This window comes from Bombus vosnesenskii, unplaced genomic scaffold, assembly GCF_011952255.1.
Source record: "Bombus vosnesenskii isolate JDL3184/JDL3185 unplaced genomic scaffold, Bvos_JDL3184-5_v1.1 scf7180000013276, whole genome shotgun sequence".
In the NCBI taxonomy this organism is placed as follows: domain Eukaryota; kingdom Metazoa; phylum Arthropoda; class Insecta; order Hymenoptera; family Apidae; genus Bombus; species Bombus vosnesenskii.
Window position 1 is genome coordinate 89,298 of NW_022882934.1, and position 25,467 is coordinate 114,764.

The following is a 25,467-nucleotide window of genomic DNA, read 5'->3' on the forward strand; positions in this document are numbered from 1 at the left end:
GCAGAGGACAAGTGGATTCTCGATTACATGGTCCTGAATCACCATTATCGTGTCACCCTCGTCGTAACGCAGCTGTAACGACCATCACAATATCGAACAGCAGTAATAGATAATATACACGTTTTGTTGTATATTAACTTTACCAACGGCTCTGATTTCTTTTTTTATTTCGTTTTCTTCACTCCGTATAACACTCATTCACACTTCTTATGTACTTTGTAATATATATATATATTTTTTTTATTCTTTTGCGTTTCGATAGTGAGACGATGTGAGAATATTAAATATAGCATCGATAACGTCGTTAACGATATAATGGTAATAATTAATAGGAATAATGATATACAATATAATAGTCATGATAATAATAATAAGAATAATCATATAATGACAATAATCAAATAAGTAAGAATAACCGTATCTCACAATGATCGTAATAATAATCATAATAATAGTTAATTAACGCTATATCATATGTATAATATTTATATATATATATATTTATATTTATGTATATGTATTATTTATATAGCTGTATATTATATATATATAATTGTATTTCATTATTATTTAACACATTTCTTTTGTACAAGTAAATCAATTAAGAATAAGTACAACTTGGTAGCAAAGAGAGATAGAATTATATTATTCACTGTATATCTTTATCCATAGTGAGAAGAGATATATATATATTTATACGTACATGCGTTTATATATACATACACAATATATTTTTTTGTATATATATATATACACACACATATATTTTATTTCATTCATTTTCATTATAATAATATTCTTTCATTATCTTTATTATGTTTCAGACCGTAATTCTTGCACGCTGTCATCATTTGGCTGTCGGAAGTGACCTTCTTTCCTACCATGTATTTTCCCCAATTTTTCTTCCACTTAAATATTTCGCTACGAGCCCTTGCACACCTAACGTGACTTTCCATTAACTCTCCCTTCACAGTGGCATGCTTTTCGTCGCGATACCCGCTCGTCTTCTCTTCCGCTTTTCATCGATCTCTAGAGAGAGGAGGTAGAAAAAACAGCGAAAACGACGAGAAAGGCCCGCGACTCGATCGCGAAACCGCTTTATTACTAGAAATATTACACGACGAGGAGCGTGGCGCAGCCCCGTGGCTGCAATCGTTTACGAAGCTGGCCACGGCCGGGGGAGATGACGTCGCGGGGACGCGACGATAAGCGCGGGAACGCTTCAACGAATGAAGGAGGAGCCAGCCAGCCATGCACTCGGGAGTCACAAATAACGGGAAAACGTGGAAAACTCAGTATACAACTAGCACAGGAAGGAGAAGCAATTAACTTAGAAAAAAGAAAAGGAGGGAATAAAAGAAACATAGTGAAACTGTCGTTTTCCCATCGACCGACACAGATGGCGCCATCGCGATTGAGATTCTTAAAAACAGTCGGCCTTAAAGCGAAAGATCGATACGCGCAACGTACAATTGTAAAACGAAGGTCAAATCATAGAACGATCGATTAATTAAAATTAGCTACGTATCTACGCTTTGTCTCACGAACTATAGTTACGTACAGTGGGGTAAGGTGATCTTCGAGCGAAGAGACCGCAAGAATCGTAAAGGAATTATAGTTTGGCACTGATACCCGTCAGCTTGAACTCAACACGCTCGCGTTTGGCTAGGAAGAGCTAACCACTGGGAAGTCACGTGTACCGAGGTTCGATCTCTCCGCGGGTGGACTTTGTGGCACGCGAGTATCCACCTTGGAACGCGTTGATTCCGCCATTTCTCAAACGTCTCTCGCGTCCAGCAGACCCTTAAGAAAAAGAAATAGAGAAAGAAAAATAAAAACTACAACGTAACTACGAGACAATTCGCTGATATTCGCCCACCATTCTGTCCACCCTACGATCCCCTTCGTGATACATCCTTCCCAAGATATTAAAGGCTCCACTTCCGGCACCAGTTTCAAACAACGTGTGGCTGTGGCCCAGACTTACGTCGGATAGTAGCAAGAACACACATTAAAATCATAGAGGATCAACGTTATTAGACGTGTCATGCGTTTGTCTGTTCGCTTGGCCTTTCCCTTTGCTTTCCCTCCAACCATTCTCACGCGATTCAGAGGACTTCGAACATTCTGTCCGTTATTGCATTCCCGTTTTCCCTCGCTTTATCATCCCTCATCCCGTTCCTCTCGACCACGATAACTCGTAAACAATGTAGATACCTACGCACGGATCGATCAAGCATTCTCCCCCATTTCCGCCTGTTTCGTCTCTTCTCGAGAACGTTCCCCGCAATTTCCTTTCACGTTAAGATGCCTCTTCGGAAACTGGTTGAGGTATCCGCATCGCACGTCCAAAACGAGCACACATGTCATGGTTTATCGATATAATTGTATAATATGTGCTATTAGATCCTTCATGCGCGGTCGAGGCTCACGAAGCCTCGAGAGATTCCTCTGCCTCGTCGAGCGTGCCATTTTACCCATTCTTTTCTTTCTCTCTGTTCTAGGTCATCATCCTCGAAGAACAAATAGGATGCACGGATCTATCTCGTGGACGTCGTTCAAGCGAAACCGTTGTCCGCGGTTAGCATGGTCGCGTGGAAATCGGCGAATCGAGCTCTCGTCGAACGAGAATTTAAAATACCCATCCGGGTAGATTGGTCAGGGGAACAAAGTTAAAACACTTGGATGATGTTCTCACAAGTGATCAGAGATTAAAATTCACTTGGTTTAAGTGTGCGTGCCACCTTCTTTTTTTTTCTCTTTAGTGGCAACGAGAAACACACGTTCTAGTTTAAAGAGAATCCTCGATGTTTAGAACATTGATGGCGATTCTCTGGGAAAGGGTGAATGGTTTCTGCGAATTTGTGGGATTAGAGGAAGGATTTCTAGGTCGTATTCCTTGAAAACCTTGGTCCATGATCGGAACCAGCTAATTCTTGCCTTGAATTCAATCATTTCGCTTTATCTTGCTTCTTCTATCTTTCAATTACTTTTCATCCGTTACTTCTCATTAGTTCAAATGGATTATTTAAGTTCAATTATATCGTTCCTAATCAAAATCGATTCGAATGTTAGAAAGAATATTACGTTGGAAATTATGAAATATTTGATTAATCGGAATTAGCTGGTTGAGGATCAGAAGCTGTCGCCAGTTTTGCTGGAATACAGGATGAAGCTAAACGTGTTCTAAAAAAACGTACGGACTTAGTCGATGTTCGATAAACCGGTTAAATTCGTTCGAATGCAACGTGTGCTACCGCAGAGGAAACAGTTTCGCTTGCAGGTGGGCGGAAAACGATTCGCTCGACGTGCGATGTTCCCTTCCATAGGTGTCGCGAGAACTATTATTATGATCATCATTAACATCGTGTATCGTATTCGATAGTATCGATGATCATCGTAATAATTAGTAATAATAACGATAGTAATAATAATTCATAATAATAATTCATAGTAATAATCATAATTTTAATTAATTAATTAATAATATATATATATATATATATAATATATGCGTATATTAAATAAATTCTCCGATATAACTTACGCCTTAATCCTAAAGCTTAGCTCGACTTACGATTTAAGTATCCGCGCCCCCATTTTTTTTACGCGCGCGGAGGGATGCCCGTGCATCCACCAGGGCGAACTTCTTAAGAATCTAATGAATCCTAAAACCGGAAGCTCCGCCGTACCGACAGGCCAGCTGCCTTAAAATTTTTCATCTTTTATTTTACTTTCCCCCTTTTGCTTCTTTGCCGGAGGAGCGAAACACCACGATCTAGCGGTCTCCGCCAGAGAGAACAGAAGGCAAAGCGAAGAAGCGGAAACAACGTATGTACGCGATGAAAATGATTTAAAAGAGAAAATAATGTTTTCTTATATTCTTCCCTTATTACCCTCTCCCTTCTTTTTATTCTCGTTCCTTTCAAATCATTTGCATCCGCATGTATAAATTACTTCCGTTTCTTCGCTTTGATCTCCGTTCTCTTTGGCGGAGACCGCGCACGAGCGTGGTTTCCATCCTTCGTCTCTTGCCTCGATCATTACTCGCCTCGCATACAGGAAGTCGAACGACAATCTTCCTTTATCACGTTCGATTCCGAGAAGATCAACTTTCCAACCAACTACCACGCCAACTTCTCCGTACGCCTTCCATCCAGCGTCTCCGATAAAAAAAGATCGGCCAACCTACAGCGCGATGCTCTTTCTACTTTGCCCTTGCTCCGTGTCTACGCGCGTCCCTTCCTTCCCCGACTTCCAAACGAACGCATACGATTCTCGCTACCCTTCGTTATCCTACCCTTGCGTCATTTATCTTACAATCATCGGTACTCTATATATAACTCGGTACTTCGTACGGTCATCCAATCTCGTTCCCAATTTCGTTCAACGTCTGTTCTTCGCGGTCCAGCACGCGCGTACACACGGAGATCCATTCGCGACTTCTGCCTTCCTGAGAACGAACCTTCGTACGCGTCCTGTTCGCTCTGACGCTACAAGACGACTTTTAAGTGGTGATCCAACGCGACCACGGCTCGTAGAGCGGCAGAAGGAGGTCGTACGAGTCGTCGTCCTCAGGGAGGAAGAGGACAAAAGAGACGAGTGCACGACGGGCGCGCAACTCCTCTCGCGAGGCGAATATTCCGCCACGTTTTGGCCGCGAACAACAGAATGGAGCCAAACGATTCGTCGTCGAGTATCTCAAACGTCGTGCGGAACATCTGTCGCAGCAACGGCTGCCAAGACGCGAGCAACATACGCGACGACGACGACGACGACGCTCGTTGTTCCCCTGATGGGTTGCTTCCTCTTCTCGAACTCCACCTCTGACACTCGCATCTCGTGGTTGGCTGTGGTGCGACTCTCGTTCCTCGTTGCGATGACACCTTCTTGACTCGACGAACGGCACGCTGGCGATAACAACCGGGGGTGAGAGACGAGCGATGGTTTGGATTTTTCGACGGTGGCGACGACAGCACTGGGACCTTAACACCCATCCTTGCCACCTGAAAAACGTGCAACGCTGGCCTCGTCTTCGTTCCATCATGCTTTGCCGGCCGTGTTCTTCCTGAACATCGTTTACGCATATTGGTGAATATTTTGCATGTTAGATTTGAGTTTGAGTTTGCCGTTTATCGTTCACGTATCGTAGACGTAAGACCCGATGCAGACGAGCGATACGCGTTAAATCGTCGTAGCGGCAGCGGGTTGGAAGAACGAGGAAACACCTGTACGCGTATGTTTCTTTTGTGAGACAGAAGAACTTTGTTTCTCTGTTCTTCCAACGGCACCGCGATTGTATCGTACGATATACGTTGTTCTCAACCGGGAGAATAATGAAAAACGTATGACGCAGCGCCAAAAAGTCTTTCGTCTGCACCCGGCCTTAGAGCGAAGGATGAGGATAGAAGTCGAAGATTTGGGAAATTAAAAAATTTTGACTGGTTTAAACCTGCTGTCTTTTTTTTCTACCTGACTTTTCTTTTGTTTAATTTGATATTGAATTTCTTTGCGATTGGGAGGAAGATCGTAAATTTGGTGGATTGTTGTTTCTACGTTTCGTGAAGTAATATTTTTTGAGCGAATAAGAATGGGGTAAATTTAAATTTAAATTTTAAGTATGCTTGACGTGTATGAATAACAAGTTTAAGTATCTAGCGTATATGTCATCATAAGCGATGATGTTTTTAGTATAAAGAGTAAGATGAAATAAACGTTGAATGATAATAGATATCTTCTCTAACAGGGAAATGTGAACGCTATTCCTATTTCTTTTTATAATATGAATATCTTTAGGATGAATCATAAAAGAGGATAAGTACATGAGATGATACGAAAATACGTGACCAATAAGTATAGAATGAGAAATCAGATGGAACAAGTACGATAGTAAAAAAAGACAAAATTGATATTAATCGATAGATTTTTATTGTATGTTTGGAAGAAGAATGTATATTTTTTAAGGATCAGAATCTTCGACTTTCAAATAAGGTACGAATCCGTGAATTAATTTGTAGCAAAGTTTATGGAATCGTGAGAATTGCAAAGGGTTCGTCTGATGTCCGGTTTCCCCAAAGGATCCAAATTTCTGGAAACTAGCTTTTCCAAGTGGTTGCTGCAAGGATCTTGCGAACGTTTATCCGTTTAAGATCTGCTTTGGGGAACACGGAGAAATAAACGTGCGCGTAGTTTGTGCGAGTCTATCGATCTCCCTTCTACGACTCTGCAGCCTTGACGTTTAGCATGCGGTGAATTTCGCTCAAGGGAACCACCTATTTCAGACAAATCCTTCGATTTACTGCTGTTAACACTTGGACAGTAAGTTAATTAAAAATGATAAAAGAACATGATAAAAAATGAAAGTTTCTACCTTGTGTATATTTTTTATATTTTTCTAATAATTTTTCTATTTCAATTTTACCTGAGCCATTTGCGTTCGTAAATTTTACCTTTTTTAATTTTTATAATCTTGAACCATTATGGCTAAAAAAGAAAAATAATAAAACAGCATATTTCCTCTTTAAATATTCTTTTATTTCTTCTTTTTATACTCTTTTCAAATTTTTAATCGCCAAAAGATTGACAAAGGGAAATCAATGAATAAGTTATGTAATATTTGGTTTTTAGTGAAAAATATATTTGATTAGTGTCGTGTCTTTTTTCAAGGGACTCGTCATTCTTAATCCTTTCGTTGCAACGATAATCTTATTAGCAGCTCTGTGGCTGTTAATGGCCGTCAAATGCTACTGGTTGTTTTCAGTGGTTCAAAGGGCGGACTATAAACGGCAGCAACTACTTGTCTCTAATTTCGTTTAGCAGCGGACAGTTACCGTGAAGACAATATCGCTCAAACTTTGATAAATGTTAGCAAGTTTGGCGGAGTTTGTAATTCGAGGAGTGAGAGCTGCAGCCTCGTCTGCTCCTGATATACTAATTTGTATTTCTAACGAGGAACAACCCGCTCCTACACAGTTCTCATCAATTACAACGTCAACGGTATTTTTATTACCAATTGTAATTTAATTCTCGAAACTCAACTAATTAAACATTATTAACTCAGCATAATCGTAAGAAAAAATTTGAAAGATATTATTCCGTTCGCTGCTAAAGGAATATTACGGTAAATCGCAACTATTTATTCTACAATATAAGAACAAATAATAATTATATCAAGAGAGTATTTATAAAAATTCTGAATATCGAGCCTTCCAGATATTTGTAAAAATGTTAAACTTCAATGTCACACGAAATTTATAGAAACGCTAAATTCCGAATCTTTTGGCAAATTGATAAAAATTCTGAATTTTCGTTTCTTATGAAATTTATTGACAAATTTAAAGTCGTTAATCCTTCAAAAATTTCTCTAAAATACTAAAAATTCTATTCTCGCGGCATCGAAAGGATTAAAAAAAATCCTATCGTCGAGGGATGAATATCGAAACATCAACAGCGTGTTAACGAGGGACGATGTTCATCAGGAAGAACGATTCGGCCAACAAAGTGTTCTCCGCGGGTCGATACTCGTGCAACACGCAACAGGAAGCTGTGAATCCACGTGTCGCCAATGGTACTACCTTTTCCAGGTTAGTTGTGACCCCGTGACCCACGTGTCAAAGTTAATCAACAACGCGACAAAGGGTGAGAACAGACAAGTCAGATATATATATATATATGTTACATATGTCTGAAGGTGCGTATCGTGCGTGATGAGTTAATCGGTGTACAATTATCGAGCTGTTTTCGTTACAGTTTTCGATACACATTCACTCGTGGAACTTCTTGCGTTCATTCTTCGATATCATCAACTCTTTCCAACAAAACAAACTTTCAAACGCCTGAGCAAGATACTACTGAAGTTCTTTTATTGATCATAATAATGATCGTAATATACATTTTTAGTCGCTCCTTTCGTTTCTTTATATCCTTCGAATGCTCGATCCGATCGATCGGCCAACGAGTTATCGTTTTCGACACATCCAACGACAATCGCTTGCCGATCTCCCTCGTGGATCCTGTGAATTTTGCTACAGTACGATTCAAGATAGTTACAGAGAAGTCGTAAATTGCGTGTATATTATAAAGCTGTTATACAGAATCCGACCGAATAATACGTAAAAGTGGGCACGGCGCGATTCCTCATGGAAAAATAAGAAAATAATATAGAATAGAACTTTCTCATTTTCGGTTCAGTTTTCGAGAAAATCGAGTATGAAAATTTACCAAATACATTTGAACATGTATTGAACATGAATCCTGTCGGTCATTTAGTCATGTTCAGTGAGGGATTAGCCATGTTCGACATATACTTGATAAATTTTCAAACTCGATTTTCTCGTAAACCAAGCCGAGAACGACAAAGTTCTACTCTATATTCTTTTCTTATTCTTCTACAAAGAATCACGTCCTGCACACTTTTGCATGTTATTCGGCCGCACCCTGTATATAATAACTATATTATAAATATTACCGCGTTAGTAAATTTTATAAATCCGATAAATTCTATAAATTTTACAAAATCTCAGTGTATTTAAACATAGATTCTATCAAATCTTATAATGTAACATTATGGTGAAATATGCGCAGAATGAAAAGATAGCATATGTGATAGGAGAGTCGGAATTGGGGATTAATAATCTGAATATTATCGACAATACTAGCTGCGAATGAGACAGTCATTCTACTTTCTTATAATTCAGTACAGATAGACAATGGACTTTTAATTTTATAAAGAAATTTTGCCAATCCTTTATATAATTGTAGATTCGCATCCGAAACATATTTAGCTTTTTCCATTTTCTCTAGATATATATATATATCTCAACATTGACTACAGTGTTCATCGATTATGCTAGATTTGTTGTTTTCTGTGTATACCTACAACTAATAAACGATTCCTCAACATCTACTTTATTCTCTTTACAATATATTAAGTTTACACGCGTTAATAACTTTCTCTATATTATCATTCTTATGGCACACAGCTTTCTTCAACGAACTTCGGCCCGGACCTGCGAATATCCAATAGTACGTATTTAATTCTTAACTAGCTGTGAAGCCTTTACAACCTTGCTATATCGTGATTCGTACCTATATATATATGTATATATATACATATATATGTATATATGTGTGTATATATATATACATATATACATATATATATACATATATACATATATATATACATCAACAGGACCAAAGGATCGAGAATCCAAATTTAAAAAGAGCAAAGATAGAAATCAAAGGAGAGAGAATAAAAACGCTCTCCCTGTCAGGATCATCCACGTGGGTGTGATGTGTACCTTGATTGGACGAGTGTGAGGCTCACGATTGCGGTTGCGGTGTGTTGTGGTCTCGCTTGTCTGCCGCAGGAGCCGGTGGCTTTATCACGGGCTTCTCCTCGTTTACCGGCGTGAGCGGGGCGTCCTTTCTTGGCGGCATCCTTTCGTTTATGGCATCCAAACCTTTCGCCTCGGCGAACGAGGTGATTTTGTGGTTCGGCGAGAAACCTTGCAGAGCTGTCAACAATAATTTCACGAGTCGTCATCAACCGCTATTCGAGCGGAACGTTTCAAGGGTGGAGTATGAATAACGCAAGAAAGAAGGGAAAGTTCGGTGAAGGGAAGATCGCGGTGGTGTTTGTTAAAATTTCGATGAGGGGAAAATGGAGCGAAATTCTTTTGTCAGAGAAATTCTAATTTACCGGATGATCGTTTCTTTCGATCGTTAATTATGATCGTTGATCAACGATTCTTACTCGTTAAAAATAACTGGTATCGAGCTATGCATTAGCAAGCTTTGCTACCGGTTCAACAATTAGTAGTTCACTGAGCATGTCCACCAGCTGTACCATAAATGTGACTATGTATTACGAGACTGTGTACTTTGACTATGTCCACTAAGTGTATCAAGCACCCTTGACTATCCGTACTAATTGCACGTTATAAATACGGTTATGTACCACAAGATGACAACGACATCCTAGATAGTACATTACAATAAAGTAGGGATTAATTTATTCTTCCTGAATCTATTAGAAAAATATCGTTTACCATTAGATCAGCTGCTGCAGAAGATCGCTCTATTTACATGTAGTTGATTAGAAACGAAACTCACCGTTCTTTAGGGACGTCTTTCCACCTGATAACGCACCAAGAGGTAAAGCGCCAGTCGGCGTTAAACCCTTCAGCTGCAACACACTCTCGCTCTCCTCTCTGAAAGACGAACCAATCGACAACAATTAGCACCGTATGAAAATAAAGAAGGAAAAAGGAGACAAAAGATGTGAAAGTAATGGTAATCAATTTCTCTCTTGATTAACTGCTCTTAATAAACGCGTTCGAATTCGCGCTAATCGTTTAGCCAGAAGCACTAAAATTTTCGAGCGAAAGTTGAGTTCGAGCAGAACGGTATAGCAGAATTTTCACGCCGAGTTATCTTTCATTTTTGATTTCCTCGGAGTCTTCACAGAGAACACAGGATTGTTCTGGTGATCATCGATCGACCGTGAAACTTGGATCGACTTCTCGCAACGTTAAGCAATTCTATCGGCTTAGTCGAGGCATAATCGTTCCATCAACCGAGTAAGTTGCTACTAGAATATGGTTTGCGCCGGTGCAACATCATCTTCTTCGTTTTTCAACGAAACTTTCGGTTGTGTGCAATTTTTATGGCTGTTGCGTTGACCTACAGTTGCGATCTGGAAAGTTTTAACGCTTCTCTCCGTTACGCATTCTGCTCCGAATCTCTGTATTTCGACTTCTATCAACCATGCTTTGTTTCTGCCAGTCGTGTGCAGTGTACGACTTTGTGAATTTCGAGGATTTTGCGTTTTTTCGCTTTTTTTTTTTTTTTAGTCGATGCATGTATGTAAATTTGAAACATGAAATTCCTCGTTATTTTTTTCTCTTCTTAATTCATTTTGAAAAACATTTGACCAGTTGCAAAGACTCGGGTGCAACTATTAAAATAACAACGCAACGCACGATGTATCTTCGATTTTTAATTTTAAACGCTACCTGTCTCTGCTGTAACTCTAATATATCATCGGTTAAAGATGATATTTTCTCGTTGCATTTATGAGATACATTTTTATCGATAGAAATATAATCGGAGCTGTTTGAATAGACAAGTTTAACTGTTATTAATTAAATTTGTTTGCTGACCTGAGGACGGAGAAGACGCGCGCCATCTTGCCAATGGCTCTGATCTTGTTTCTGATAACCTCCTTGCGTAGATTGGCTGCTGCACCTAAAAAAGCGACAAGATTCAGTTAGGACGATCCGTCTCTCGATAATTTAGCTGATTCATTCTCAGTGATCCACGAAGTCGCGAAGGCACGATGCTAACGAATAGAATCTGGCGCTAAAGTTACTAGGGTCTAGTGAGCTTCTAGCATAATTTCACTAGCGATCAACTTGCGTAATTACATACTCGCAAACAGCAGTTATTTTCGAATGAATAAACATGACGATACCTATGTATTACCTATGAGTAGCTGCGTAAAGAAAAAAGAAAAAAAGAGTAAAAAGAAAGGAAAAAAAAAATAGTGGAAGAAATGGACATTAGCGATTTTACGTGAAGCTAAAAATATAAATGAACGATTGTGGATTTTGATTTGCCTTCGCGAGATCTCGATCACGAATTCGCCCCGCAACTCTCGTCGCGAAGTAATTCGACATTTGGCTTTTCACTACATTATTCATACAACAGCTTATCCGGTGATTATGTTATTGAAAAAAAATTAAAGGAAAAAAAATGGAAAAATGTCACTTGTTATTTTTGGGTCTCACGGCAAACAACAACGGCAAACTACAGCCAAAAGAACTCGGTGCACGCGACGAGCGAGTGCATATTAATCTCGGTGTACAATATTTTGCTCTTTCATTTTGCTCATCTGTCTTTTTGGGTCTAAATAAGAATTTATTATTTGCATAAAACTACACGTATTAACTTTTTTCCATCCGACGGATTCATTGGAAAATTTCTTTATTCCGAACTCACTCGCGTATACCGGAAATCATCGATGTACATTGAATCGTTACAATTATCTTTCCTTCACGGATTATCGAGATCTCCTATCCGTCTCTGACCAGCGAACTGAACGATAAACGAACAGAAATACTCAACGTAGATAGTTATCGAATTCTATGCAAACGAAAAGCGACGAGAGAAAAAAAAGTAGAACGATACGTGAAGAAAGAAAAAAAGAAAACAATATATTAATCAACAGAATTGTTTCACCGTTTTGAATTTCGCGCGTCTCGCGGCCAATCGCTCTGACGCGTGCGCAGAAGCGATTCTTCGTGATTCTCTCGCTTTCCGAGCGAGACGTTCGTTCGTGTACGTTCTCGTTCAAAGTTCACACGAGTCTATCGAAGTTCTGTCCATTTTATTCCAGTTTTTATACCGGAATTAACAGATTGGTGACAAAGAAGTTGAAAAATATAAAGAAATCCTTTGAATCGTAATCGTATATTGAAATATAACATATATATATGTATATATACACGTACATATATATTATATGCGTAAAAATAGAGAGAGAGTGCACGAGGATAATAGCACAAGCTCATTGCATATAATAAATGCACGCAGCTACGTATGGGCGCGCGCGCGTGCACGTGTTACAAAACGGAAGCCGGTGTGCGAAATACGTGCGTATGTACATCGTAATAAGCAGCGACTACTAACATGCAGGCCAATGATTACATAAACCATAGGTTTTCCTCAGTTACGCGAAAAGAAGACACGGCCAATGCAAGAGAAAGAGATCAACACATGCACATGCAGGCTTTGAGCGCGGGTAAACGTACGCACCATCGGTCAACTACGGGTGCTTTTACCAGTCGCCGTTTCGTATGTTCGTCGCTACTTGCCTACTTGCTCGTTCGCATTTTCTCTTTCTTTCTTTCTTTTCTTTTTTTTTTTTTCTTTAGTTTTGTGTTATTTAGAGCGTAGTTGTGTATATGCGTGTTCGGTCGCATCTTTATGCTCGATGTTTTTCTAGTCTTTAACCCGTATCCGTGTGGTAGAACTTTAGTCGTTGTATTCAAATGTTAGAATTTGAAAGCAACGAAATTTCATTTGATTGTAAGCTTCGAGTGTTTCGAATTTGTAAAGGGAATGCGATGGTTAGAGAAGTGAATGGTTTGGAACAATTAAATCTCTTTTAATCGAATATCTTGCTAATCGATTACGTGGTTTGGTTTTTTGGTGTTGAAAGTTTGGCTTGAAGACTGAAAGTTTTTCGACTGAGAACCACTGGTTAGTTATTGAGGAGTGACCATTAAATTAAGCCAGTCGCGAAGAGGTTTCGGCGTGAAATCGCTCGTAAAATTCTAGGCGCACAGTTACGGGTTAAGAAGCAGACTACGGATAATCGACTAAATAAGGTATCGAATAGCCTAAGGGTCGGCCATCTTGAGTTCACGTCGACACAAAATGGAGGTCTCTTTTCGATATCGCGGTACAGTGTTTAAGACTCAAATTCTAGAATTACATTATATCGAATAGCATCAAATAATTTCTTTATAATCTTTGATTTGACGAATATTATACTATTCTTTACATTTTCGATATTTTTTGAAAAGTTACAAATAGTTCGTAAAATCTTTCTTTGCAATTTTATTGTATGTTATTTGAAGGGAACAGTTAATGCTATTCATAGTCAGTAGATATTTTTTTTTGAAGAAAAAAAGGAAAAATAAAAAGAAACAGACGTTTACTCTTTTTTGTTCGTTTTTAGAAGACCGAAAGAAACAAATAATATGTATACGTATGTATATATTAGTAAGTAAGAAGTCTCTAGGATTTAGCTTGTTCGTACTATAAAAGAAACAATTTCACATGAATCGACATACGTGAAAATATCGTTCCGCTGTCGCTGTGTTTCCGCTTCACTAAGCATTCGCGAGTTAAATTTGCGGATGTCGGGGCTTGTGACGCTACAGCAAATCGGGTAATTTTGTCACTTATATAGGAAAACAAGAGATTCGTTCTTGCTGATGAGATAATTGGCGAATTAGGAGATTCTACTGACTCTATCCGTTTTTTATTTCTGAATTATCGAATGGATAATTCTTATTTCGTAATGTACAAATTTACAAATTATTTTCCTTTGTCTTATTCAACTTTAAGCTATGAAATAATTTATCTCTTTTTTGCTTTTCTTAATAACAATGGAATATTCTTAATTCTTTTGATAACATTGTTTAACGATGTCAACTATGTGAATTTTGGTGGCGTGTTCGGGTCGAACATTGAACAAGGTTCAATTTCGCCAGGCCAACTGCGGATTCGCTTTAATTTCTCGTAATCCGCAATCGCGCGGCTGCGCTGCATGGAAAAGCTTTTTGCGAACGTTCTGCTGAGATGGCAGGAAGAAAACATTTCTGGAATATCCTGCGACGTCCATTTCCGCGTAAAAGCGTGGCACGAAACGTCAGCATGAATCGAGAATCTTCGTCGTCTATTCCGTTTATTTAGAACACGTGCCGATAAAAAAAATACTAAAGAAAATAAAATAGAAGCAAATAAAAAGAAATGTGGAATTTATTTTACTTCGGTCACTTTACTCTGTTAGGTTAGGTTAGATAACGTTCGAGCTCGAGAAGTTTTAAAAGTACGATCGATATTCTGGACTGTATGGAGTGTACACATTTGTCTTGTTGGTTTCAATGTGCAAATTGAACACTGGTTTTCTACACCTTAACTAAAACAAGCTTCGTTAAAAATGATATTGGGAAATATAATCTCTTGTCTGTGTGTTGTTTATGAACGTAGATAGAAGATAATCGTCTTACCCGAGAATTCTTCAAATTTCTTGCAATATACATATTATATTACAACGTACACCATTGACCAAATATTTCGAATCGCGTCTCCAATTATAAATGCTGATTTTATTGTTCCTTCGAAATAAATATCGCTTGCTATCGCTATGCTTGCCTTCGAAACTAACGCTACGAATCTCAAGAACGATCTTCGTCTTTGCCTCGAAAGAATTTTCCAAGTGTCTTTTTACCTTTTAATCCGAAGTTTACCAAAGATTTTTGCTTCCTAGAACAATAGAACTCTCAGCTGACTATCTATCGAAACGATATTTCGCTGAATAATTTCTACGAAACGCGTTAGTAATTTGAAAAGCTTGGTCAACAGTATGCATCTTCTCACCTTCTCCAATGAAAAAAAGAAAATATCGTCGAAGTTAAAAAGAAGGAGAAACGTTTTTTCAACTTGCCTGATCAATAGCAACGACTGAAGCGACCTTCAACGATGTATTCTCGTATGCTTTCGCATTTGCGGTGATAAGAAAATATCGAAAGCAGGGGTGGAGGAGGATATTCAAGAAATTAGAATAAAAGGGGATGGACTTCACAGAGAGCCTAGAAAGAACGATCTCTCCTCTATAAGGAGCTATCCTAACCATAGCATGGTTTTCATTTCTTTTCTTTCTTTTTTTTTTTTTTTTTTTTTTTTTTTTTTGATCATTTGTACGACGTCTGACGCATTCTTCCAGGAAGAAGAGCGCACGACGAAGAGATTTCAGTGGGTCTCTGACTGAGGGGAGCAGACATTTATCGATCATCCTTTACATCCTGCGGTTTTCACTGAGAAGGACGATGCGGCACATACAACGACGTACGTCACTACTAATTTATACAACAGATCAAGCCTTTGCTCTCTAGACATTTACGTGTCAGCGCATGATTATGCACTCGTGGTCTGTCGCAATGGGCATTACCATCGAATATTCGTCAATCTTTACGTTTTCACAATATTTACGTTAACATTAGACGCGTAACATAGTTTGGTGTCTTTTATTTCTAATTAGATCCATTCCCGATATTTTCTCATTTTTAGGGAATTTTTAAAGAAATACCATTTACAGAGATTACTTTGTTAATAGTTAACGATAGAAAATGACTAGTCAGGTTATTTTGACTGATTGATAAATCGATAAAACTTATTGTTTTTATTCATAAACAGAATTAAATCGCACAGTTCATTCAGTGCATTCATGGCGTAAACATTAAGACGCAAAGAGCATAAGAATGTACGCAACGTTAAAAATCTACAAAACATCCGAAGTATCTGTTATAATATTCGAATGAAACAAAATCTCTGTCCCTGCTGTACTTTTTTAAATTGTTCTGTCAAATCGTTTTGTTAAAACTAATAACAAATTCTTCTATAACAATTGTTTTAAGATATAACTAAAAAAAAAGAGAAAAGGACTCTGATATTTCTAAGTAGTTTTAAGCTACATGATCGATGAACGAAATATAAATTTTGTTTAAAACGACACCAAACTAATATTATACACACTGAATATTTTCACATTTATCAATAAATTTTATTATCAATCCCCATAAAGTCGAATATATTTCAACTTGGAAAATAATTTTTAAAACGCTCGCGTATTAACGTCTCATGATCCATTTTGCAACTTCCAGGCATGAGAGTTTACTTTCTTGAAACGGTACAGACTTTTCTGTACTCTCGGCTCGTTGACGATTCCTTTTGACGACGCCATTGCGACAGTCTACTACCGAGCTAACATTTATCACAGGGTGTTCGAGTTTGGCACCGAGTCCCAGAGACGGAGATCCATCGTCCGTGGGGAGTATCGACGGCGTTTCAAAGGATGACGCACGATATCTGCGCGATCCAATAGAAGACCCGACGAATTGGGGAAGGAACCGTTCGATCTCAAGCAGATCTGTGCTCAAAACATATTGCACGGGCCACTAGTGCTCTATATCACTGTTTTAGAAGCGTTTCTAAGAGGCATATTTCACTCTTCGAGCTGATAAAATACATTACTTTCGTCCATTAGCAAAGAGCAAATTTCGAAATCGATCTTCTCGCAACACTTGTAAAAACATTCCGAATATTTAAACGATTCTGGTCTTAGCAAGTATTAAAAAAAAAAAAAAAAAAAAAGAAGAAGAAAACGAAGAATAGAATAAAAAACCAAACCGAGCGATGAGTTTCTATCAGGCGATCTTTCTCCAATTTTACCCATCTTTAATTTAATTTTCAATTTATTTTTATTTAATTTTACATTGGATTAAAGTTCGAATATATTAACAGATTTCAGCTCGAAGGGTCGAACGTCGGTGAGAATGATCGTTTTGAATACAGGTCCAAGCGTCTATTTTATCATATGTTGATGGATCTCCGTGTCTTTCGATGCATAGGCGCCGCCACGATCAAATATTCTCCGCGAATCCCCTTTGCCCTGCCAGCTTATTTTTTTTCGTAAGGTTGCGACGCCTATGGAACTCGATTTCGTCGATGCCCTCTCACGCGGATTCGCTTATCAACAGTAGGAAGCTTCACGAACCCAATGGCGCGTGATTCCGTCGAGTGACTCGTGATTCAATTATCCAACCCGGAAACTCGTCGAGTCGCTCGACGGGGAACCATTGGGCGTTGGACGTGTTCCTATATCATTGCTTGGTCGTCGAGGATCTCGGCCAAGAAGATTTATCCCGTGGTTTATCCATTTGTTAATAAACGCTGTTACAACTTTACGCAGACGAAATACCTCGTCGTCCTTATCGCGTCCTTTAATAATCACCAAATGGAATATCCAATCACCTGTCCAATAACCCAATCAACTCGAAATCTTCGAACCGATTTAACTCCAGTTTCAGATAAAATTCCAAAATTTCGAAATACAACTGTTCGCCTTTAACCATTCTGTGATTTCTAGATTCTCCCAACTACTAAAATTGCCATGTTTCACTCTCAATATCCGCATCGATTTACTACGTGTAATTTAGAAATTTCATTGATACATAATCGAAGTACGAATCTGGAGAATTTTGGATTTCGAACGATCCAAGGATCAAAATCACGGGATACCGTCTCCGCAAGCACACGGATCCTCGACGATCGAGATCTATGCGCACTTTCAACAGAAAACAACTCACCGTACGCGATGGTAGGTGGGGTCGTATTCGGACCAGACCGTCGGGTTACCATGGCGGCCATGGTGACCATGTTCGTTTTACCGATGGTGAGCGTGGACGTAAGTAAAAGGACAGAAGTAACCAACAATGTGAGAGCAGCGTCAATGCGGCCGAAGAGAAGAGATAGAGAGAGGCGGAGATGTTTTTTTTTTTTTTTAGTTGGTCAGTCGAACAGTCCAATGAAGGAGATTCGAATTCGAATCGTAGAGTATTTTTGTACGAAGTTTGTTTCATGGTTTTTTTTTTTTTTTTGGTTTTGAATGGTCGACATATATATATATATTTAGTGGTTGGTTGGTGACGGTTGGTGGTTGGCGAAGAAGGTGGTGGTCGAATGTGGCGTAAAGAAAAGAACACATAGAACAGACAAGAGAAAGAGTGCACAGCGTAAGTTGCATTCAAGTCAAGCGTTGGTGCGTTAGAATTTCGAAAATTGTTGCTCTGTACAAGGTGTCTCTTCGTACGTAATAGATCACAGAATGATGACGGAGATTAGGGGAGAGATTGTGTTTAGAATATTCTATGTTGTCTCTTGATTTCTCTTTTGCTTTCTCTGTCAAAGCGATGATACTCATTTTTAGAGCACAACGGTGAGATTAACCCTAGAATCTTTCTTTGAAGTATGTGAAAAAAACGGTATAAACACCATATTTATGGGGGTTTAAATGGCGGCGGTGTACACGAGAATATGCGAAAAAGTGCTTTTTTTAGTTTTCGTAAAGATTCTCACGTATTAAGAAATACCTTGTATGTTGTTAATCGTTTTTTTTATACAGGTTGGGTCAAAATTTGACAGAATTGAAAAAAAATGGAGTGACTCTATTCTATGGGTTTGCATTTACCTCTGAATTATCTGGTTTTTCAACGATGTAATAATTATTTGGTTAATTTAAAAATGATTCGGATGAGTGTTTTAATGGATTCAGAGTACCATCTTTTTTGACTCATCCCGTATATAAGAGAGTAATTCTTAATTGCGCGTAAACAGTTCAAAGAGTAAATCTGCGGCATAAAAGGAAGAAAAGATGTTACACACACGCAGGTCTTCTCTTATTAAACGAAAAAAAAAAAAAATAATATTGAAAAAACCTACGGTTGTGGAACATTCTTTTTTCATTTTTTCCTCTATATTTTCACCTGGAAATATTAACGCTCAATCGAGAACCACTCTATACATTTCTTACCCTCGATCGAGTACATCCAAAGATCAATGATATTAATTGTACAATAATCGGATCGAATTAATTGCATAAAAAAATACAGGATATAATTGTCATAAATTTGTGTCGGTGAATTGTAAATTACAGATCGAAATATCAAGAAGCATAATCTGATAATCTGAGAAATATTTCAGCGATCCGCGTAATGAATAAGATTGTAGAAATCGCAGTATAGACATTTCTGCAACGCTAATTTAATTGGAGGTGCTCGATTCAGGCCCGATAAAGATAAAATAATAGGCGATCGATCATTTATTTAATTAATATCGAATGGTGAATACTGAAAGCGTAAGAAGGTAATTCGTTAGTGGGAAATGTGGGCGGTCTGCGTTTTGTGGATTCGCCTTTGAATTAACGCGTCCTGAAAGATTTAATTACGTATTAGATAATGAACGTCGATCGAGGTTTGATTACTTTCGATTATTCGCTGCTGCTGAAGGTCCTCGTCTACTTTTAAGATTTTCTACTTCGTTCATAAGGTTTGTCCGAATATACGAGAACTTGTGAATTTCTTACGCAGGTGGAAAAATAAAAATGCAGATTAAATTTTCCAAGAAGAAATAAGATTTGACTGACATTTGATATATCGTTCGAGGTAGTTCTCGTTAATATGAGAAAAGGTATAAGCACAAACGTCCTAGGTACCCGTTTTAAACGATTAATTATCGTACGACACTTATAGATGCAATTAAAACAGATTCTACGTTATAGAGAACATTTACGTATAATTTTAACAAATAAGAAAATTAACAAATTAAATAAAAGATGAACTTGCGTATCATATATTAACGTTGATTTCAAATAACTCTATCTTTTGAATTAGTTGCGCGCATCTTTATACAGATACGGTACAGAGAAAATTACCTGATATGGTATAGAGAAAATTACGTGTGCGCTTCTTTCAATTTAAATAATAAGAAAACGCAAACCGCCCTGAATCCAACTTCGTGATTACTTTCTACGTGACTGTCAATGTCTCTCTTCTCGTCTGTTTCTTTAAAGCTAATCACGCTCGACGCGTATCGCCGGATCTGAAATACAGCTTCAAAAGAGGAAAAGTAATCTCGACATTGATCATGATACACAATAAACCGTTCGCTCGAACGTATTTGAAATAATTGTGCGTGGTTAATAATACACCGCTACATAGAAGCTACCTGGAAAAACTGATTAAGAAAAACCTTTGATTAATACGTCGTCTATCGATCGTACGAGGATTACTTCATGATTTTTATTAGCCTTTCGATTAAATCTTAGAAAGGAAAAAAAAAGAGAGAGAGAGAGAGAGAAAAGAATAGAACGGAGGAAATAAATAAACTTCCATTGCGTTGGAACTTCAATAAAATTCGTTATCAAACGATCACGTTGAGATAATTTTCGAAATACAAATATAAATAACCACGAATTCTTCGAGAATCCGAATTCCATTTTAATCAGAATGAATTCCTCGACGATCGTCGAATCAATTAAATAAATCTAAATCGATGGGAAAAAAGTTTATTCGATTAATTTAATCCTAGAACTACTATACGCTAGCATGCGCTGGAAAAGAAAAATGGTAGTTGCGAAAGATCGACAAGGAAGAAAAACACAAAAAAAGTACGAAAACAACGTATAGAGAAATGTACAAATGGGTGGAGCACACCCTCGATTTACAAAAATAATACACGCGAATCAACGAAGGAATACAAGTAAGGGTGAACGTAAAAACGATCATTAAAGGGATAAAGAAAAAACGAGCAAATCAAGGGAAAACGGGCCGGAAGATAAGAGATAGAAAGAGAGAGAGAGTTGGAGTGTTCTTTTTCTTTTCTTGTCTTTTTTTCTATCGCGAGATATTTAAGGAACAGAGAGAAACGAGAGGGGTCGATGCGTGAGAAAATGAGAAAGAGAAAAAGAGAGAGAGAGATAAGAGATGATGTCGGGCAATGATGTTGTCACGGGACTCGAGAATAAAGAGAATATGACATTTCGTGGCTTTGATTCTCCCCTGTGGGAGATGTGGAGCTTGCTAGATGCGGTTCCTCGACGAAAATTGTTCGTACTGTGGACTTCGTTCGCGTTTCAAGAAGACGAGAGCGAATAATTTATCGAAGAAACTAAGCGAAAGATATCTTTCGAGTTTCCTGTTTCTGTTTACCTCGATAGATTGTTCGAGTTTTCTTCTGTTCTATTTTAGTAGCTGAAGATATATCCACAGCGGAGCGTGATGTTGCAGATAGACTATGAAAAGATCTCCTTGCACCGTTAATCGATCAAGTGTCCTCCGTTTTGTAATACGAACGAGCAGCTCGACACAAGGGAGGACTCTTTTCGAACGATCATCGGATCGAGGATCTTGTTTTAACGCGAACAGAGACGAATATAAGAAAATAAAGTTGATATAGCGTGTCTAAAAATACAGAGTTAAAGTAATCAATTCGAAGAATTGAATTAAAATGGTTGATTGGAGAAAGCGAATGTAAAAAATGCCACTTAAAGAGAAGAAGGTAAAAGAGCGAATTAATAGACGTATCCGAAAAGACTAATTTGAAAGAGATGAATTTAACGAATTGAATGTGAAAGAATTGATATAAAGGAATCAATTTACACGGAACAATGAAAGAAATCAACCTGACAGAACCAATTAAAAAAATCTATTCGGACCGATCAATTTAGAAAAAGTTTATCCAACGCATCAAGTAAAAAGTGTTCGACCTAAAAAGGCCAATTAAAACTATCCATCTCAAAATTCCAAGTTACACAGAACAAAAAAATCAATCCAAAAAAAAAAACGATACAGAAATAAAAAGGAGAATTGGAATGAAAAACCTGTGTCCCATTAAAATGCTAACATCAATTAAACGAACTGTCAAAAAAAAAAAAAAAAAAAAAAACAAAAAAACGATTAAACCAAAAAGAGAGCTATAGCACGGGCTTGTTATCGTTCCAAGTGTAACCAAATGTTTTTTGCTTTGACTCGTCTCCTTTCACGCGGACGCAGCCACGAGAAGATCGTAGAAGCGTGCACAGAATGAAAAGGATTGGTGCAGCGAGATGTTGCGGAGGAACGAGGGAAAAGTCGGTGTTAGAACCGTGTCGAAACGTCGTTCTGTCTATGCGTCACGTAGTTCCGCGAAAGAGGATCAACATAGAAGAATGGCTGGCGAAAAGTGCAAAGATTCGAGGCTTCTCGCGGAGCTGCACTCCGGAAAGCTGACATCTCGAGATGTGTTGGAAATAACACGGTCGTCTAGTAATTTATTTTTGTTCGAAATGGGGCTGGAGGAACGAACGAACAAAAGTAATCAGAAATAATAAAAGCACACACGTAGTAAAGAGGGAAAAGGTGTGTGATGTTTGAGTTCTCGAAGAGGAAGAACGACGGCTGTTTTCTTTACACGTTTGTACTTGTAATCGCTTAGAAAAGTCTTCGTACACCATACGGAAAATCTATTTTTATCGAAATAAAATAATTATACTTGGATAAATATTTTTATTCGCATATAAATTATATGATTTAATAGATCGAAATAGAATTTTTACTGCGTTTAACATTTAACCGTAAATCAATAACGAAATAGCTTTCAGATTTGACGCGGAAAGCATTCACTTTACAAAGAAATTCCGTGAAGTTTTATTTCAAAATTATATTTAAAAATCGCTTTTCCGTAGGATGTAGGACGATTTTTAGCGAGTGATTGTGTAGGTTCGTCGATTTTTGATTAAAAGTAAGGAGGGGATCTAGCATCGAATCGACAGTTTTCTAACGAAATCGATAAAATCAGGACGTGTCATGTACTCGATTCGATACGATTTCACGATTCATTAGTGGAAATATAGTGTTCGCGAGAGATAACGAACTTGAGGCGAGTTTAATGGATTTGTTTCGGATGTTGGGGACTCGTGTTGCTGACTATACAGTGTGGATGATCTGTCGAGCGAGAATGACGGTTCTTATCATTGTCGTAGAATTAACACAGCAGCGTTGTGTCGTTGTACATACAGCAAATGCCGAGAACAGTAGATTAATCCGTGCATTCTCAGACACGAGAAGAACGTTCTCAAGTGCTCGCTAGTTCTTATCTGTTCTAACCAAACGTTCTTTCTAAATCTAGCAAATTTTCTTTGGTAGTAAAACTAGTTTCTACGGAGTTGTTCGATTCTGAACAAGATCTCGATTACCTAATCTTCCTTTCAAATTATTATTTCGGTTCGCGAGAACTTCGTTACTTGATACTCACACATTTTAACTCGTTCAATGACAGTGTACGTTTCTGTTCATTAACGCGAGAGATGAAAGATTATGTTCGATTTCTTGAAACAATCGTTTCGCCTCTTACAACCTATAAACTACGTTCTTTCACCAATTTCATAAGCTCGTTTTCAAATTTCTCCCACTAGCAGCACGTCTTTTCTCTTTGTCAGTACGATGCAAGGCTATGACTCGATTTCTCGAAATCAAAATTGTTCCAATTATCTCGACTCCGGAAACGTACATAAAAACATATATATATACATATATGTATATATATATATATATATAAAAAAAAAAAGAAAAGAAACAACCGTGATATCAGTTTTATAATCCCATAATCTCCCATAATAATCCCATAATCTAATCTTTATAAAACCATAATCTCGAATCTCTTTCATCTATCCAGTACGCTCGTTTGTCAGTTTGCCGCGAGACTATTCGAAAGACGCGAATCCTCGAGCCGCGATTTCTTAAAATCGAAAACCTTCTAACGCGAGAGATAGGAGTAAAAAGCCGGAGGCAATAAAATAAGCTTTCCAGCTGAAAACTAGGGTAAAAAAGGCAACGGTGGAAGCGCACACGTTCAAAGGCGGTAAGTTGATCGATGCACCGTGGCCTTCCTCGCCTTATCTCACGGAACTCGATGCGTTCGATCGATCGACGTGCCATTTTCCCCGGGCGAGACACAGCGAGAAGAAAATAGAAGGAAAAAGTGGACGGGAAAGGCGAGCGACGTTCGTCTTTGCCCGAAAGATAAACGGATGGATCCGTGGTTTTCATAGGAAGAAAGAAGAGAGAGAGAGGAGAGAATGATCGGCCGGATGGTATAGCAGGATTCCGGATTAAACGTGTTTCATTCGGATTATCCGTGTATCAGTCAACGCTTGCTTCCGCCGATTGTTTAAGAAAGGGACGTATTGTCATTCGGCTATCGATCGAAGCAACTCGTCCTGTCATCTGCCTTTTGTACCCCTTTTCAGCTCTCTCGTTTTACACAAAAAAAAAAAAAAAGAAAGAAAAAGTAAGGAAATTACGTGAGAAAAATATTTTGGCAACGCGAATTTTCCATTTGCACGTCGAACGTTACACGGAATCTCGAATTTTTCATGAACTTTTTGCAGACACTTTGAGAAGGAAAACTTTTGTAGAAGAAAAGATTCGAAGATTTTTACGGTTATTTCTATCGGAATTACAGTGACGATCTTCAGAATCGATCTAATTGATCGGAATTAGTTTTCGATATATAACAAACGGTTTGGCGTGAAATATAATACTGTACAAGTATACTGACGATCGAAGAATCTGTTCAATATGATGAAAGTAATAAAAGAACAAGACCACTTAAACGAAAGGAACAATCTATTTTATTAGCTGGTATATCGATTCTTTTCATCGAACCACCGACTGTAAAACGATATAACAACCTCTTCGTTATTTTTAGAATTCAATCTTCTATCTTAGCCCCATCTTACGATTCTTTTTAGCGATCTTATCTACCGCAGATTGCAATTTTCGTCCGGAATGATAATAAAAACACAATCCACGATGTCATAAATTTCCCATAAATGCATAACCGTCGGCAAACAAATCGTAAAACAACGTTTGTATCATTTTTCCTTTAAATACCTGGCACCAAATGCTATATAACGTCATTCTCTATGCTCGTTTCATTAAAAGGAAAGTTAAACTGTTGTTACTTCTTCTCTAAATCCTTCGTTTCGTCGTTGCTCTCGAAACGACGGTCACAAAATACGCAACATCGACCTCTCTTAAAAAGTTTCCCCTTTGAAAACGCATTTTACGTTCAACGCCAATATTTCAAGGGTATTCTCGCGGCCGATCATAAACTTGCCTTCCACCAAACGCGAGTAAAATTCAATTCAGCCTTGGAATGCCGTGGAAAACGACCGAAAGGCAATTCCACGTTATATCCATGGCCGCGCGTCTCGTTTTACGCCGCGCGTTAAATTTTCATTCGCTTGGCTTTATACACGCGCTGTTTCCCCTTTCCATGCTGATAATACCGATT

General features: G+C 38.1%; 1 protein-coding gene across 9 annotated transcripts in view; it reads right to left on the bottom strand.

The window, feature by feature from the left end:
- Positions 1 to 4,931: 4,931 nt before the first annotated feature.
- The window catches only part of LOC117231917 (serine/threonine-protein phosphatase 2B catalytic subunit 3-like), a 151,301-nt gene continuing 130,765 nt past the window's right edge, over positions 4,932 to 25,467 (bottom strand). For 4 of the 9 annotated variants that reach the window (XM_033490879.1, XM_033490876.1, XM_033490878.1 and 1 more), the window contains 4 exons: positions 11,166 to 11,250; positions 10,117 to 10,214; positions 9,303 to 9,518; positions 4,968 to 5,006 (listed from right to left, as the gene is read on the bottom strand). In XM_033490879.1, coding sequence (XP_033346770.1) covers positions 9,325 to 9,518; positions 10,117 to 10,214; positions 11,166 to 11,250 — 377 coding nt within the window. In that variant the 3' untranslated portion in view covers positions 4,968 to 5,006; positions 9,303 to 9,324. Of the gene's footprint in view, positions 5,069 to 8,886; positions 9,009 to 9,302; positions 9,519 to 10,116; positions 10,215 to 11,165; positions 11,251 to 13,862; positions 13,947 to 25,467 lie in introns of those variants that run through there. The other 5 variants (XM_033490881.1, XM_033490880.1, XM_033490873.1 and 2 more) reach the window with 4 other exon arrangements.